Raw genomic sequence first — 18,892 nt, 5'->3', positions numbered from 1 at the left:
AGTATGCAGACAAAAATCGTATGTGGAAGCTGAGCATGCCCTGAAAGGGGCGGAAAAGCAGGCACTCACGTTTCCTACGTCCACTCAATTTTATGAGTAAATAACTGGTACCAAAAAGCTAAGACACACCTTGTGCGATTTCAAATAGGCGTTTACACCGCAGGGCAATCTGCGATGGGGTAAAGGGACTGGGTGTGGAAGGCATTCTGCCCATGTGTGTAGGTAGGTCTGTTTTTAGGTAGGGTGACTGGATAACACCAGGTCACAGAGACCCTACAAATCATTCCTGGGTTTTCATTTAACAAACCAGTGCATTCTTCAAGGTACGTCTTGTTCGACGTCAGTTGGTTCAACTGGAATTTAAGCACTCATACAATGATTATAAGAAGGAAATGCAGGACTGGATCAGTAATGTCATGGCAAACAAGAATTCATCTGATTGGTCCATCTGCAATGCCCATCACGTTTTAGCCAAAATATTTGGAAAGGAAGTTGTACATGTCTGGTCAGTGACACAAGGTTTGGTGTCAGAGACCCTGGCTCCTAAATCTTGATATGCAGGGAGAGGTTGGGCATTTTTTTCCTGCGTTTTTAATTTATTTCATTAAAGCATACATCTTTCATTTACATTACCTTTTAAAACGCACTTCATGAATTCTACGACTGGCTCTGTTTCGAATATAGTGGCAAGTTGACTGAACTAGCAATGTTCCTATGTGAAAGTGCAAGCCACTAGGCTGGCCTGGCCGTTACCTGATGAGCCCCCCAAAGAGTGGAAGGAGTGGAATCCCCTATGCTTGCTAATCCTACAAAGGCGTGGTATTCCTGCATCAGGGTTGTTCAGTAACCCTCACTCAGAGGTATCCAGGACCATACCATGAAGCAGGGGTAGACATTTCAGGATGCAAGCTAATAGCCAGGCATAGAAAGTCACTTGCCACCTGCATTCACCACATGCACACAGCACTGTATGTCTTACACACCAAGAGTCAATTATCACTCACCAATGGCAAGTGCAAATTGTGAGATCCGCAGATCAGAGCTCTTCAAACTCGCTAACATCCCTGGCCAAATCTGCTAATACTCCCTCTTGACAAGCCTCTAACAGTATATCATCAAAAGTCCCTAACCGAAGGAGTAGCTAAAGCCTGCTGTTATGAAATCTATGGAGCCCTCACGAAATACCTACCTAAAGTCTCCTCTTAGGTGGCCAGGGAAAGGCAGACACTTCCTGACCCTGGGGTGGTGTTAGCTGGGATGATCACATGGAAGGGAGGGGGAACAGGTTAGGAGGAATGGGAGATCCCCTTAGGTAACTTTCCCCAAGATCCCAATCTCCTAATAGCTTATTGTAAAATAGAAGCTATTAAAAGAACTAACTTTTTTGATGGGGACTTTAAGTCTGAGAATTCCCAGAGTACTGGGACGAAGAAGAAGATTGCAGAGGCACAAGGTTGCAGAGTGCTGTCCATGGGGATTAATTACCCACACCTGACGGTGGCTGAGAGGCATAAAAGGCCCCTTCAGATGCAGGTCATTAGATTAAGAACAAGAACCAGGTCAAGATCGAGATCAAGGTGGAAGAAGGCGAGGGGGTTGAAGTAGCAGTAGCAGGAGAGCAGTATTCGCAGTAGTGGGTGGAGAAGTTTTAGACTCTCCACACAGCAGTAGAAGAAATTGTGGACGAACAAGGACACCGGGATCAGAGTGTAGAGAGAAGATGATGCCGTTTCTGGAAGATTACAGCTGCATGGGTCGCACAGCAGAAAGCGCACCCGTTTCTAACTTTCCCCAACAAGCAGCATTCATGGGTGGCAGGCGAGCACCGAGACGATGGGGAGACTCCAGCTTCAGAGGCGGTGCAGCGGAAAGTGCACCTGCTTGTGACTTTCACCAACGTGCAGCGTTCAAAGGTGGCAGGCGAGCACAAGAACACTGGGGAAGCTGCAAGGACTTGGGAGATGGTGCAGGAGAAGTTGCAGGGCTGCAGCAGAGAAGAGAACAAGATGGCTGGGAGCAGCGAAGGACACAGATGCGCACTCCACCGGTGAGTTCACTGTCAAATTCAGACCCCGGAGTGCTCCTTGGTTACCCGTTGCATGAACCCAGTATCATTATTGAATAACGACCTAATGCAAAACCGAGTACTGACTTTAACAAATATCAAGCTGGTATAAACAAAAAGAAGTTGGCAGACAGAAAACCCAAAGATTCCATCAGAAGGAGGTGATTGCTATATAGTGGGTGGTAAGAACAAACAACTACATAAAGGGGCAGTATATAAAGAAGGGAACCCAAACTATCATTGCCAAAGCCAAACCGGACATACACTAAGAAACTTGACAAATGCCCTGGGTTGCCTAAGTCAAGGGAAGATATCTGACCATAAAGTGTATGAGGACGATTGCCCATATGTAGAGAATGTCTTCAACCCACATTGCCAAAGCCAAAGAAGTATGAAAATGAGAAGGAGTTGTAATCAGCATTTGGTTAATCATACAAAGGTGGAACAAGATTGGCAGGAGGGCTGCCTGTCTGTTACACGAGGTTCAGGAGGAAGGAAGCATAGCCTGTCTTGCCTATGGCAAGCACATAGGTGTGACAAATAGCACAAGTGCAGAGAATTCTAAATAATCTAAAGTTGTGGAGCAGAAGCACAAGACATGGTTAAAACCTTTTGAAGTTGACCCTTTCCACAGAAGTACTTGGAGGTCATAGTTGGGCCCGCAAGGGAGTATACCAGGTCTTGGAACTTTGTGCCAATTTGTTCTGTGCAGGCAGGAGAGTATACCCGTACAGTGAACTGGAGTAGTTTGTCTTGGCTGGCAGGAGAGTAGACCAGACCGAGAGCATTGCTAACCATTGTTGTGGAAGTGGTAAACCTGGCATGAGACTAAGCAAGCTAAAAGTTCATAAAGTACTGTGGTGGGATAAAACTTATGACAAGGTTGAAGTGGTGCCAAAACATCTTGAAAATAGCATTTGTTTTGTAGCTGATGAAGTTTTGAAATGTGCTTGATGAATGTCTGTTTTGATAAAGCAGTACTGAAGTTGAAGGGGTGCTAAAACCTCATGACCAAGACATTTGCTTTAAAGTTGAAGAAGTCACAAACTATTCATTGTTGATGACAGGAAGTTGTCTCAAGACCTTGACTACAAGTAGACGGAGGAAAATGTTGTTAAACAATTGTGAACTATCCTCGGAATCCAAGTTGGAACTTTGTGTTAAGAAGTTGGATTAGGAAAATAACTGAAGTGGAACCTTTTTCTTATGATTTGATTATCGTTTTTGAACATTTAAAGAAAGACCTGCTTAAATCTGGGGAAGGGGAATTCACCAAGGTTGTCAGAAGAAGTATCTGTTGTGTTGTGAACTCTATTGCTTTGTTTGTTGTTGTTAAACTGCCATATAATTCCTTATTGATTTGGTGTGTATACAAGTGTGAGGGGCAGAAAACGTTTGTTAGGGTGTTTTGCTTTAGTTCATTTTAGGCAGGGGAATCCTCGTCAGGGTAGGGATAGTGAGGCATTTATCCAACCTTTTTTGATTCAATAAAAAGGCATTTGTTGAAAAACCTTCAAGTTGTCTGGCTCACATTTCTTACCCCTCACATATGGTGTCAGAAGTGGGATGTAGCTAGTTGACACAAACTAGGGATCCACAAAGGAATTGAGTCTAGAAGAGTCTAGAAACTTTCTTATGAAGATAATAATTCAACCACCAGAGGCAGATGACTTTGTTTTACAGGTCTGACCACAAGACAAACTAAACACTATTTATTTTCTTACAAAACAAACAGTGACCAAGACTGCCTATCCCCTAAATCAGCAAAAACGTGTTTTCTGTCAGAAACCATTGTCTAATATAAAAAAGAGTGTCAGATTATAATTTTAAACATTCTATTAAACTTACTTTGAGACTCATAAACAGACCCTGGATTTCAGTGCCCTTCACACATACTCAACTTGAGTCCTTTGAAACTATGTTGGTCTAAAAAAATCTGACCAACTCAGGGGAAGTAGAGGAGCCCATAGAAATAGATTCATTATCTGAGGAAGAAGACAGTGAAGAGTTTCAGACCCCTCCTTATCTACAAAAGGGGGATCTTTTAGAACACAGGGAAATCCTGATAGGAGTGTTTACGATGGCTACTTTGGATGCCCTTTTGACAAAACTGACAGAACATCAAATACAGGCTGAAGCCAGATTTCAATAGGGGTCAGAAAGAATAGCACATTCTCTCAAAGACCAGTAATTCCACAAAGAATATTACAACCTTCTAAGGAGGGGGACAAATTGGGAAATGTCTTCCTGTATTTTGAGAGATTAGCACCTCAGTTGAACTGGAGCCCTGAATTAAAACCCTGCAATGTATCTACTCTTTTAAAAGGGGAACTACAGAATCCATATCATCTTCTGAATCCAGAGGGTATTACTCCATTTTCTGAAATCAAAGGTTTATTGACGAAAGTGGGAAAAACTGAAAACTTCTACAAACAGCTTAGAAGTATTACATTGAATCCTGATGAAACTCCTGTAGAATTATTTGCTAGGATACAAAGCACATTGTCCTTATAGTTAGAAAAAAGACAATTAGAAGAGGTATTGGAAATTCTAACTATAGAACATAGAACAATGTATACATTCAGTTCCACCTTATCTGCAAAGAGCCATATTACAGTTTAACCTTAGAAGTGTAGACCACCCAACATTTTTTGGAGGCTAATCGTCTTGTGAAGTGTTTACGAAAGTATGATGGGATGAAAAGAGAACCAAATATAATACATCATTCTCCTCATGGGGTAAAGACGCCCAAGAGTTACAGAGGTCTTACCAAAAGAATTCACAAAAAATACTTTGGGTCATGATGGGAGAGCACATTTTTCCAAGGAGAAAGGTGAATCTAAAGCTGAGGAAACCAGGGTCAAACGTCCATCACAGTATTGTGCTTTTCATGTGAACAGGCAGGACATTTGGCATGCCATTGTCCTTCCAACAAGAAAGAGGAACCTATGGAGATTGGAGCTTGGGTATCTGGAAGGCAATGAAGAAATTAACAATATAAATATTCTGTTCTTAGGTAAGGAATCATTTAAAGCCCATGATGCAGCTTTAGTAAATGGAATCCCAGTTAAGGCTCTGATTGATTCAGGTAGTAGACAAACTGCAATAAAACCTAATTTAATTTCATGGAAACTGAAAATAATACACCCTATTAGAGTAATCTGTGTACATGGGTATGAAGATGTTTATTGCAGAACCCTTGTCACAATTGGAATTCAAGGAAATACTACTTAAATGAGGAAGGGGCTAATGATGTAGAAGGGGGAAAAGAACCTGGACTGAGAGGTCAGGTCTTAAGGGGAAGGGTATGTGATGAATCCTATGGAGTCCTCACGAAAACCCTACCTAAAGTCTCCTCTCAAGTGACCAGGGAAAGGCACATGCTTCCTGACCCTGGGGGCAGTGTTAGCTGGGAGGATCACATGGGGAGTGGGGGGACAGATCAGGAGGAATGGGAGACCCCCATAGGTAACTTTCCCCAAGACCCAAATCTCCTAATAGCTTATTGTAAAATATACGCTAATAAAAGAACTAGCTTTTGTGATGGAGACTTAAGAATCCCAGAATTTCCAGAGTACTGGAACGAAGAAGAGGACTGCAGAGACACAGGGTTGTGTGCAGCCGATTGCGATTAATGACCCACACCTGATTGTGTCTAAGAAGTATAGAAGGCCCACTCAGGTGTAGGCCATTAGATTAAGAACAAGATCCAGATCCAGACAGTGGTCGCAGTGAGCGGGAGCAGTGCTCCTCTTTAAATTATGTTTTACAGCTCCTATACCCTAATTTTAAAAAGAAACTGTTCTGAATGTTTTTGTTTTAAAATAAAAGTGTAGGAAGACGTTGCAGCTTGCACTTTCAGTGCACTGCACTGAACATTCCCTTTAACAGCAGGTGCAAGTGTTTGGGGGTTTGTATTGTGTGTGGGAGGGGGCTTAGTGATGGGCTTTGTGGGGAGTGGGTACAGGCCAGCAGGGAACATAGTTCCACTACTTCTTTTTGTACACTTCAACCACTGGATCCAGATCAAGGTGGAAGAAGGCGAGGGGGCTGAAACAGTCGTAGCAGTAGTGGGTGGAGGAGTTTTACACTAACCACTAAGCAGCCAAAGACATGGTGGAGGAACAAGGATGCCGGGACCAGAGTGGTGAGAGAAGCTAATGCCGATCCTGGGAAAGGCATATGGTTAAAAGATTTCAGCTGCAGAGGTCACAAAGCAGAAAGTGCACTTGTTTGTAACTTTCCCCAATGAACAGCGTTCAGCATTGGCAGGTGAGTCCAGTCCCATTTGAATGGTTATCATCCAGGTCGTGGTGAGACCTGTTCAAGCGAATCTGATAACTCCGGTCATGGCGAGCTCTGCCTACGTGAATCTGAGAAACCCATTTTGCTGAGACCCGTTCCAATTGGAAGTTGAACAACCCCATTGTGATGAGAAGACCTGACAAAGTAAATACTAGAAACCTGCATCTGAACCCTGAGCTGAGGTCTGACAGACATATTGAATGAGACTTTCAGGAAGAGACCTATCTTGTTGAATACCAGAGTTGAATGCAATCACTCAGCCAGAGATGCTGAGAATCCAAGCTGCAAGATAAAGTGGTGAAGGCAGAGTCTGACAAGAAGACTAACACGCAGAAGCATGGGGCCTGGGAGAGGTCTGAAGGATGTGAGTGAAAGCAGGAAGATGAGAAGAGGGAGGGTAGGGGGGTAGTCCATACTGTGAGTAAACCCTGGCAGAGCCTTCTCAGGAGGAGCTTTTTTTCTTTTGGGTTTTAGACTGTGGATACACTTTATAGAATAGAGTTTCTGAACTCTTTTGATGGCCAATACTTTGAACATTTGTGTTTTGCTGAGGGATTAGCTGGCAGGTTACTATAGGTTTGTATCTTTCTGTTGGCCAGGTCCCGTGGACAATTTGTTATAGATTAGTGAGTTCCTGGAGGGCAAAGATTTATAATATTATGGTATTTTTTATGATCCAAAATGCCTACCTGAGGTGGTAGACACTTGAAGGATACTTCTATCTTGACACTGTTTAGATCTAGACATCCCTTTTTATTTGTAGAGATTCCCAGCCATCATATAGGCGCTTTGCCCAACCCATACACTGAAACATCATCATACTATATGCTAAAAGGCCAGATGTATGTGTGTCCGAGCCATCCTGCCTGCTTCACCTGTTATCACTGTGGAGGGAGCTGTTGCCTTACGCATACAACAATAAGACTTCAAGTCCATCTTTCAGGTGAACAAAATGTGTATTTCAATATATATATATATATATATATATATATATATATATATATATATATATATAAACAAAGTTGTGTTTGTTTGTGGGTTTGTATGTGGCGTTCTAGAGGATGTAACTCCTCATGAATGGTGAGGTCTGGGTGTCACGAATTTTGCATGGAATATTCTGTATTTCAGTGCTGAATTAATGCAACTATTTCTGGCTTGATAGGTCATCCCGTTCCTGAGATAATTAATCTTTTTGGTTTTTCGGCTTTGTTTTTTGGCATTACGTTTTGTGGTGTTACACCGCCATCTGCAGGTCATTTGCAGAAAGTGCTCATCATTGCGCATCGAAGCTGAAACATGATCAACATTCTGAAGGAAGATCACAATACAATGAAGCGGATAGAATTTGAGACAGAATAATGAAAGTGCTGAAGAACCTGAAGCAAGGCTTACTAATCAGAGAATTTGTGCTGCTAAAAAACAAAGCAACAGAACTGCTGAAGAAACTGAAACACTACTTGCTGTGGAGAGAATTAGTGCTGCTGAACAACGAAGGAATGAAACTGCTGAAGAAACTCTTCTGCCAGGGATGTCTTTCTCAGGTACGGGTCCCAGACCCTTCTTTTGCTCCTCTTGATTGTTAACTAGGCAGCCCGGGTGTACTCTCCTGCCAGGGTCTCCCTTTCTCATATATGGGTCTTAGACCCCTTCTTAGGCTTCTCCTATGCGCATCCCATACCCCTTCGTACAGGCTTCTTAAATACAGGTCCCAGATCCCTTCGCAATGGCTTCTAAAGTGCGGGTCCCAGACCCTTTTTCATGGGCTTCTCGAGTGCGGGTCCCAGACCCCTTCCTACAGGCTTCTTAAATACTGGTCCAAGACCTCTTCATATTGGCTTCTCAAGTGTGGGTTCGAGACCCCTTCATACAGGCAGGTCCCTGACCCCTTCGTATCAGTTTCTTTATTGTGGGTCCCAGGCCCCTTTACAATGGTTTTTCAAGTGTCCCAGAGGTCCCCGGGCAGCCCTGTACCTTCTTTTGGGGCACCTGGTCCTTTGCCTCTTTCTTCGGTTTCTGTTTTTCATCTTGCAGCTCTTTTCAGCTGTTTCCTGTTCTCGTGCTGGCTTACACAGCTCTGCCACTCTTCTGTGGAGCAGCGTGGCGCGCACCTGCTTGCCTGCATCGTACAGCACTCTCCTGCGCACAGGCCTTCAGTCATTCACTTTGGTGTTTATGTTTGAATGACATTTTTTTAGGTTAAGTAACAATCCAGAAACGGGAGAGTGGATCAACTCCCCTAAAAGAAGGAACTTTGTGTTTGTTTACTCTAAGTTTATAGTCTGAGGGATAGAAGTAGGTTTTGACACAGGATGGTGGTTTAATCTTTGACGGACATCCTGACAGACCCTTTTAGTATTCGTTTTGAGGCAGGGAAGCCTCTGTTAGAAGTTAGGGATAGCAAGAACTTCTTTTCTAAAATGTATGCTACAAGTATACAACCAAAAACATGCAACCTTTGTGTCAATCTCCTCTTTCCACACCCTTACACCCCTCAATAACTAATCGTATTACACATTTTTTCTTTTTTTTTCCTGGCACCTAAGGAAGAGAAGGTAGAATAAACAATAGAGATTCCTTCCTTTTCCCTGGCTTTACATTTTATATATATTGTTCTTTAATAATTTGCACTCCGAATTTGTGTTTGGTTTGGGAATTACAGTTTGGCAAAATATTGATGCACTATAGTGATTAGTTTCTTCCTTTGTATCCACTTTTTTAGATAGGCGATCACATCACCTCCCACTAGGTATAATTATATTGTCAAGGGTGAGCTTAGTTTTGTTTCTGCAAGGCAAGAATTATTGAAACACGAGTCACTGCACTATAAAGTTCTTCCCATGCATGGTTATCTAATTCTAATTTTCAGGCTTCCAGAATCTTTTTATTGACCGCACATAGGTTTATATTGTGGTTCTTTCAGAGGCTACATTTTTTAGGGCTTTGACGAGATTAGATTTGGCTACGTGTTCGTCAAACCAGTGTTTTCCCTCTATCACCTTATTGTTGTTTTGAAGAAAAGCGTGGATATTCGCTTTAACAGTTCATCAACATTACATGCAATTTCCATCGTGGAGCTATCATGTTTAAAAAGCATGTGTTGGAAATGTTTGCACCATATGTGTCTCTCCTTAACCCCGCTACAAGATATGATAAACAAACTCATCTCAGTTGTGCCCACAGCAAATGGTTGAATCAAAAAGGCTGCAGAAAATTCTGCTTCAGTTTCCTTGATTTTCGAATCCCAGCCAAATGAGTGATACGTCAATTTCCAAATCTGTCCCTGCTGTCATCAATGCATACTAGACTGTCACTATTAAACGCTTGTGGAAACAATGTACCAATTGCTGCATCATGCAGAATTGTGGTTTTACAGCGTGTAGAGCAGGGAGTGCGTCAGGGACTTTCAAACCCTGAGCAGCTACCCCATGTTGACTATTTTATGACACAGCAACATTCTCCTTTAATTCAGGACGTTAAATGTGCACTGTGCAGCACACATGTTACAGGTGCTTCTGCTGGCACCCTCAGGCTGTCGCCTTCATCGGCCTCTTCCAGTATCCAGCAACATTCTTATCACCTTGTTGACTTATTACTACGGTTTCATTGGCATTCGACTCTTTCTGGCAAAGAGTGATTAATAGCTTTAAGGTACTGTGGTGTGCTGAAGGAAGGAGTTGGACAAAGAGGTGGCATTCTGGCTAAAACATGTTATTAAATAATAAGGAAAGGAAACCTAAATCTCGTGAATTCTAAAAGAGTGGTTCCTTCATAATTGAGGAAATCTGGGTGCTTGCTGTCAGGATTGTCTAACACAAAACAAGTGTCCTACGCCCCAAATTCTCCTCCACTCTAGCCCTACCACTTAAACATAACCAACTAAACTTTTAAAGGAGGAAGGCTCCCTCCTCCTGATATAAGCAGTCTTCAGCAGTGTCGATAGTTCCAGACAGCAATGGCCTTTCCTCAATTTAGTTACAGTCTTGGGATTGAATCAGGGATAATCACACCCCTTCTCCAGATAACACGCCTTTCGCCAATATTGAAAATTCCAACTAATAATGGGTTCTATCGAGGCTTAACCCATTAGTCGGTTAAATTAGAGTCTGATTTACCAACCAGGAGGATGTCTCCCTTCTTCTGGTATCATGAACACTTTACACAGTTCTTGTGACTTTTTCCAAGAGTTCCTGCAACGCCTTCCAAGCTTTTCTCCAAGTACTTGGATTGAAAACCTTAGAGCCACTAGAGCTCATCACATTTTTATAAGTTCTCGCTTGGTCAGTCTTGCTTTATTGGCAACCACTGAAATGAGGGAGATCACTCCCGATGTACTCTTCCTTATAAAAACTGTGATGGGGGAGATTACTCCTAATGCACTCCTCGTGAATACTGTGATGAGGGAGATTACTCCCGATGCACTCCTCAGGGTCAGTAGCCGTAGGGTGGCCACTGTGATGAGGGAAATGATTCCCGATGCACTCTTCATGGTCAGTAGACTTAGGGTGGCTACTGTGACGAGGAAGATTACTCCTGATGCGCTCTTCAGGGTCAGTAGACTTAGGGTGACTACTGTAGTTAGTGAGATTACTCCGGAATCCTCCCAAAGCACCTACCGGATCTACTGTGGCCCTTGTTACCTTCTTCTTGGATCAACCATGTTGCTGGTTCTTCCTGCTGTCTGGATTCAGACGCTCTGATTGGCTGCTCCTTCTTCTCTGTTCTCCACACCCCACAGCTCTGCACTGGTCCTGCAGGTCGGTGTGCAAGCAGTTGTCAGACCAAATGGTCCACCTCACTGAGGTCACACCCCCTACGACCTCCTTCCAGCTGATGGTTGCCGCAACACTCCTGCCTTCTCCGAAACACTGAGGTTTGCGCCGCGGTCTCACTGGCTTCTCTCCTTTCGTAGTCCTTTCTCTCTCTTTATATTCTGAAGCTAATCCCCCCCCCAGCGGACTGTCAAAGTCTTTCCCTGGTTTCTATGGGGTGATCTTCATGTCTCCTCGGGCCTCCTAATCTGTACTGTCTAGCTTTGATGAAGGACTAATCGGCATCACTCCTTCCCAGTAATTGAGGAAAAGGTATGAAAATGCACTTGTCTTTTCCTGGTCATATTTTGGTCATCCTCTAACTGAATACAGGAGTGAGTATCACAATACATGACAGTAGTACTGTCAGGTTGGTTAGCTGGGGTTTGTGGAGATCTTAAGGCCTCATCCTAAGGCCATAATTTAAACATGCCACAGGTGCCTCAGACTGTTTTTCCAAGCTGTAGCCAAGTAGACCCCAAACATCATGTTCAAATGGCCAAAGATGGCGTCAGGGTCTTTTAACCTTTTCGGGTGAAATGGGCCCCAAGTCTCATGGTGGTCGCTGTGCAGCTGTGCCCATATTGACAGTCTTATGACATAACAATGTTTTCTTTATATCAGAACATTAAATGTGTGCTCTGCAGCTCAAACCTTACAGGCTGTCTTTGCTGGTGCTCTCAGGCCGTCACCTTGGCCTCTCGCATATGTAGCAATGCTGTTATCACCTTTTCCCTTTTTACTTCAGTTTCATCTGCATAATCACACTTTGACCGCAAGGTCCTAAATAGCTTTTCAGTGGACATTTAGTGTTTCAGCTCCCTGATGGTTGCTCTCCTTGTGAAAATCTGCAAATATTAACCCATCGTTGATTTCCTTTCAACATTATAATTTAAGCTCTACGCGGGTGCCTTGTACTGTTTTCCAGCTGTAAGCAGGGGTCCTCAAACAGCATGCTGATATGGTCGCTGACACATCTTCAGCCGGCCTTGATGTACAGTGACAGTCTGCATGCAAATACAGTGCACTCTAATTTATTACTTTTCTTGCTGGAATGCTGCAGGGCAGAGCTGGCTGATGGTGAGTGTGGCCCATTTCAAAGGTCTGCTTGGGGGTCCCGCTGCCAAGACCCGGGATCAACAATGCCTGCGTGGCACACATGGCAGGGCCGGCTGAAGCTCTGACAGGGCTGGTGGGGGCCCACTTCTACAAGATGTTTGGGGGGACTCCTTGCCCTAAACGTGTGAAAAACAACCTGTCAAATTAAAGCAGCAAAGTGGCTAACTGCGGCAGATCATCGCAGTCCAGGCTGAAAGCAGGGAGCTGAAACATCAAATATCTGCTGAAAAGCTACTAATTGCTTTTTGACACACTCCTATTCAACATCTATCTGTCCACCCTTTCTGGAATCATCTGCATGCACAACATATCCTGCTATAACTATGCCGACGATACCCAAATCATCCTAAAATCCACAATTCAGACACCAACCCCCAGCCTGACCTTGAAGCCTGTCTTCAATTTATTGACCAATGGATGACAATAAACCTCCTCCTCTGAAACCCCACTAAAACCGAAATCATGGTGTGCAGCAACACTGCCCTTCTACCCCATCCACTCCCTTAGTCCCCATCCCTGGGCGAACCCCTCACCCCCTCCGACACTGTAAAAAACCTAGGCTGCACTATGGACTCTGGCATAAACCTCTGCCGTCAGATCAAGAATGTATCTAAATGTTGTCACTACCATCTCAAACTTATCAGACGCATCTTTCCCTACCTCTCCTTCCCGAACAGACTTGCTGCAGTTATGTCTATTGTAATGTCAAGAATGGACTATGCCAACTCCCTACGCCTAGGAGCACCGGCATACCATCTTAACAAACTCCAAAGAGTGCAAAACGCTGCTGCTAAACTGCTGTTCGCCCTGGGTCCGAGAGACCATATCTCTCCAGCTCTCCGAACCCTCCACTGGCTACCAGTCGGACGAAGGTCCACTTTCAAGACCCTATGCATCAATCACCATGCAGTGCACAAGACCGGCCCATTATACCTGCAAGAAACGATAAAACCATAACTCCCATTCCGCACCCTAAGATCAAGCACTGCCCCCCTTTTAGTGATTCCAACCTCTAACTCTGTTAGGATTGGAGGATCCGCCTTCTCAACTTTGGCACCGACTCTGTGGAACTCGCTTCTGCGACATATACGACACACCCAAGACTATATGACATTCTGCAAAGCTCTGAAAACGTGACTCTTTCCGTAATACCAACCACGACTTTCCAAAGCAATTGAAACCCCAACAACCCGATGACTAAATGTACAATGGAACTCCCAGCAATGTCATCAATGAATACACCCATTAATATGACTATTAAACAACCGTATGCCTGAAATGCAGAATAATGATCTCCTTAGGTCATAACTCCTCACAATTCCCTCTCCTGACTAATACTCACATATCCTGCATGTATCCTTGCAGCCTCTTCACCATAAAACAAAGCCTCAGTCAACTCCCTGTCCGCCTCCGGCACGCTCCCCGCACCCACAATGTCACCATGTACCACCCAGCCCCTCTATTTTTCCCATGCTGTCATTAGGTGCCCCATCCCTCTCAAGTTCCTGTGATGTCGCTATTTGCCCCAGCCCCTCCAGTCCCATGTGTTATCACTGTGGGTACCCTAACCCTCCTGTGGTCCCATCATGCCGCTGTGCCCCCAAACCCCCTTCGATTTCCCTGTGTTGTCGCTGCTCACCCCCTGCCGTCTGATTTCCCGTGATGTCGCTGTGTACCGCTCTGGCCCCCCGTGCTATTGCTGTATACACAGCCCTCTAGTCCCTGTAATGCTACTGTGTGCCCTCTGCGCCCCCCAACCTCTATTGGTCCCCCGTGTTGTCGCTGTGTACCCCTGCCCTGTCATCCTGTGTTGTCGCTGGGTACCCCTCTGGTCCCTCGTGCTGTCGCTGTAGGCCCTGCCCCCTCTAGTCCCCATGAGACCATTTGGTTACCTGTGTTGTCCCTTTGTACCCCTTGCCCTCTGGTCCCCCATGCTTATGCTGTATGCCCAGCCCCTCGAGTCCCTGTGATGTCCCTGTGTGCCCCTGTGTTATCACTGTGTACACCCAAGTCCCTGCCGGTTCCCATGATGCCGCTGTGTCCCCAAGCTGCCTTCGATCCCCCTTGTTGTTGCTGTGTACCCCTGCCTTCTGATTCCCTGTGATGCCACTGTATACCGCTCTGGTCCCCCGTGCTGTTGCTGTATGCCCAGCCTCTCTAGTCCATGTCATGTCACTATGTACCCATGCATGTCCCCCAGCCTCCTTTGGTCCCCTGTGTTGCTGCTGTGTACCAGCCTGTCATCAGGCTTCATGTGTTGTCGCTATTTACCCCTCTGGTCCCCTGACCTATTGCTGCTTGCCCCGCCCCCTCTAGTCCCTCCCCGTGATGTCTCTGTGTGACCTACCCCTCCAGTTCCCCATTTTGTCGCTGTGTACCCCTGGCCCCTCTGTTCCCCTGTGATGTCGCTGTTTGCCCCCAGCACCTCATTTTCCCTGATGTCGCTGTGTACCCACAACCTCTCAAGTCCCTGTGTTTCACTCTGTGCCCAGATCCTCTGGTTCCTGTCTCATCACTGCGCCCCCACTCCCCCTCCCATATCCCATGCTGTCGCTGTGTGCCCCCAGCCCCCTCTGGTCCTGTGATGTCTCTCTGTGCCCCAGCACCCTCTGGCCCCTCGATGCTGTTGCTGCATGCCCCCATAGCCCTGGTCCCCCACTATGTCGCTATGTGCCCAGCCCCTCTTGTCCTCGTGTACTGTTCCCTCCTGTCTGCATTATGGCACATGACTGGGTATCGCTAGGCCGAGTGCAGTGGATAGTGTTCACATTCTTGCTTTTCATGGCCTGTGAGAGTGCCTTTGCATATACCCGTGTTTTCCTCTCTTATCATTGAGCGCTTTGAAGCGCATTGTGTGTGTGGGCACTGTGTGGATGAACCATCATATATCATATCACTATGCTTAATCTCTTCTCTACACCATCACACAATTAGAGAGCAGCTACACCCCTTGATTAATTCGGCCTAGCTGCTCACAAACGAACACTATCCCATAAACACCTCATCAATCTAATAAAACGCAACTATACCCCACGAAAATCTACCATAGCTGCACACATAAGCGTCTGACAAACCTAATGCAGCCAGAACCCAGTCTTGCTGTCCACCTGCCAGACTGCACACATTGAACCGACACCACTACCACCACACCTAATGCTAGAATGCAGCTACCATCAAGCAACTACATCAGCTGCACACCTAACTGGTGCACCCAAGCACCTTTCGACACCCTGCTCCTTCAACTGACCTGGACTACGGTCCCCAAGTGCGTTCAACCTACCAGCGCTTTGAGGTCATACCAATGATATATATAACGCTATAAAAATGCCAAATAACATAACATATTCTCTGAGAGTTAGGTGACTGCCTGAAGACGACAGTTAATGCAGCCAGTAACGTGCACACCCTGCATGTTTGTCTGAAATTAAATGATTATGTTTCAATGAAGCATGGTGCAGCTCACAAGGGCCCATTTCAATTGAAAAGTTAGAAAGGCCCTGCCTCCATCCCTGCTGCAAGGATATTTCTCGCCTGCTTTTACGTGGGGATTTTACAGGCTCATGCAATAAGTGATTGTAATGTGAATGGGTAAAAAGACCAAAGAAATCCCCACCCAGCTATACAATAAAGAATCCTATTGAACTAACGAGTTATACTATTTCAATCAGCTGACGAATACTCCAATATTAATAAAACTATTTTTGACTTGCACACACAGGCAACTCATGTCTTATAAACATAACGAAGGGAGGACATGTCCAGACACACACTGAGCCACTCTGACCCGGCTGAAGATATGTGGGGCCCATTTCAACTTCATGGTTGGGGGTCCCCCTTGCGTGGAGTAGAAATCAATCTGAGGCACCTGTGGGATGCGTACATCCTTCAATGGAGACAAGGAAATAGGCCCGGTGGTTAATAGCTGCAGATTGTCATGAACAGGTAGCATAGCAGAGAGCTGAAACACTAAATGCCCACGGAAAAGCTATGAATCCTCCTGTGTCCGCAAGTGTCTAATGAGGAGGAACCAGCATTGAAAGTCAACAAGGTGATGAATAACACTTCTTTATACGCCCAGGGAAGTGACAGACGGAAGGGCGCCAACAAACGCAGCTTGTAAGGTGAGCTCTGCAAGGCGAACATAAGCCCCAGAACTAAAGTAATATACAAAGGAATAATTGCTGTGTAATAATAAGACTGCTGACTGGCAACATGGGGATATTTGCTGGGGGCCCGGCTGAGGATCGAGGACCATCATTTTCAACTCAAAAAGTTGAAAGCCACCGAAGCCACGCTGTAAATGAAAAAGCTTAAACACACATGGTTCTGCCCTATGAGCGGTAACGAGGAAAGGGCAGAAACAGACATCTGCGTAGGCAGTGTTCAGAACACGGCCCAAGGAGAGGGGCGCAGAGACTTTCTACTTTTCTGCATCCCCAAGGCTCCGCAAGAAAGAATTGCATGAAGCTCTCGAGCTGACCAGTGTCTTCTAACTGAGAGCGCCCTGTGTGGCAATTTAGTGTATGAAGCTGGCGATGCTGTCGCTGTCTCACCTACTAATGCACGACGCATGCGCACAAGTGCCGTTGTTGCTGAGCATGCCTCTTGGAACAGTAGCTCAGATTCTGGGCATGTGCGTTAAAATAACTTGCTATGTTCCCAATGTCCCCAAGGAGTACGCTGTTTGTCTCTGGGTGCTTAACACATCAACTTCTTCCAGATGGTCATTATTGACCCCGTTCACCTGCGGCGGGGTCAGTGCGCGAGATTACTGAAGATAAATACATTTAATTTAATTGAGCAGAAATGTCCTGGAAAGAATCAGACGAGGTGAGCATTCCTCTGGAAATTAGTCTTTTCAGCTGAGAACAATACAGGTGAACCGAACGGGGGTGTTACATTAGAATTATTGGTAAATGAAGCAAGTCTTAATTACTGCACGGAGGAAAATACTGTTTGCAGCACATTTTTTAGGATTTCCAAGTTAAATTCTCCAGGAGGTAATAATGTAATCTAAAGTGGTCTTGTATAGAGCGCTTCTGCCATTTTGGCTGTCTCACTGCATGAGGGCTTGCAAGGAAAAGAGGGGCAGTTGGATGGGGGAGGGTGGAAGCAGACACATAACCTGGGCATTTGTCCATCACTATGCCAAAATATATCACAGTAGCTCATTCCACGTGGCCCCTTTCTTTTCCCAACCAGTAAGGTGTAGAATGAGACATGTCTTCTTTTTGGCATAGAAAGGTTGCAGATTTATTTTCATACATAATCAAAAACACTGCAAACAATTGTGAAAATAGTTCTGAAGGTGCGGCAACTGCGCCGTGTCCAAAACCTGCTTCCCCTTTTTCCCAACAAGGTCCACAGTAGGCACAACTCCCCCAACCCTTTCGTGTCAGAGACCCGCCTGCCCCTGCAGGTGTTCCTGGGCTGGGAGAGTGCTGTTTATTCAGGGGAAGCTGAGCCCTCATTGTTACCACCAGATGCTCCCGCCGCTTAGGCTCCCAAGAGGCGCTGGTCCCGAGAAGAGCGAAGACCCTTCCGGCTTTCCCATGAGTCAGCGGAGTCTGTCTCTTGTCACCAAAACCTGCCTTGCTGTCCCGCAATGTCAATGGCCAGCCTTGCCGTAGCTTTTCCTGGGTGGTTGGAAAACGAAAAACAAAATCCTCTCACTGCGGTGGGCGCCCTACTGGAGACTTGGTGCTCCCTGCAGCAGGACCCTGCCGCTTATATGGGGCTTGGCATGCCCCTTTCCATTGTAGCCCTTTGCAGGCTTTTCCAGTGCTATGGTGCACTTCGCACCAACCGTCCCCCTTAACCAGGGGGGAGGGGAGAGGAGGAACCTGCCCGGGTTATCAGGGTGCCTCCTCCATTTTCTTTTTTGTCGTCACCTTCAAAACCCGGGGTGCTGATGATTGCATGCTGGACTCCAAATGCTGGGGTTCTTCTATGTGGCCTGGATGTAACACATGGGCATGGGTTTTAGCAAGAGGATGGAGCCCACAATCTGATAAATCGGAGTGCTGATAATCCGAGTTAGATGCTGGCCTGTGTGTAGGGTAGTGTGATAGGAGGTTTTGAGATGAGCCAGTTGGGGAGAAGTAAGAGCACACTTAAAGGGGTAGCTCCCTCAAAAATGTCATGGTTTAAAAAGATTGGCCATAAGGAAAAAAATATAAATAAATATTTTTACAAAAAGTTCCTATGTAAAATTTCCAGGAAATGAGCCTCAAAGTCAGGATTTTTAATCACTAGATGGCATCCATTTTGTGAAATGAACAAGCCTCCTATGCTCATGTTAACTTCTATTGCTGCCGGAGAGCAGAGAATGCTGGCAGGCTACAGCTGGAGGCTTGTACATGTGCTCTGGGTGAGTGCGGCCCCCACCCCTTAATTTCTATTTATAATTTTTTTGGCCGCTGCAATCCTATATTAATGAACTCAGGTTCTCCAGGTTCATGAATATAGAATTGCAGCAGGGGACAGAGTATTCATAATTGCTGGTAATTTCGTTTGAATTTTCCCGGGCTCCCCTAGAAACTTAAAACGAAAGTACATGCAATTATAAATACTTGCAATCATCGGGCGACGTAGT

General features: G+C 45.4%; 1 protein-coding gene across 2 annotated transcripts in view; it reads left to right on the top strand.

Annotated features, from left to right (window-relative positions):
• Positions 1-16,944: 16,944 nt before the first annotated feature.
• LOC138487918 (zinc finger protein 391-like) overlaps positions 16,945-18,892 on the top strand; it is a 104,338-nt gene continuing 102,390 nt past the window's right edge. For both annotated transcript variants that reach the window (XM_069614543.1, XM_069614544.1), the window contains exon 1: positions 16,945-17,127. In XM_069614543.1, the coding sequence (XP_069470644.1) occupies positions 17,104-17,127 (24 nt within the window). In that variant the 5' untranslated portion in view covers positions 16,945-17,103. The remainder of the gene's footprint in view (positions 17,128-18,892) is intronic.

Source organism: Ambystoma mexicanum, chromosome 9 (genome assembly GCF_040938575.1).
Source record: "Ambystoma mexicanum isolate Mex_15411 chromosome 9, UKY_AmexF1_1, whole genome shotgun sequence".
Taxonomy (NCBI): Eukaryota; Metazoa; Chordata; class Amphibia; order Caudata; family Ambystomatidae; genus Ambystoma; species Ambystoma mexicanum.
This window is presented reverse-complemented; position numbering and strand designations above follow the sequence as displayed.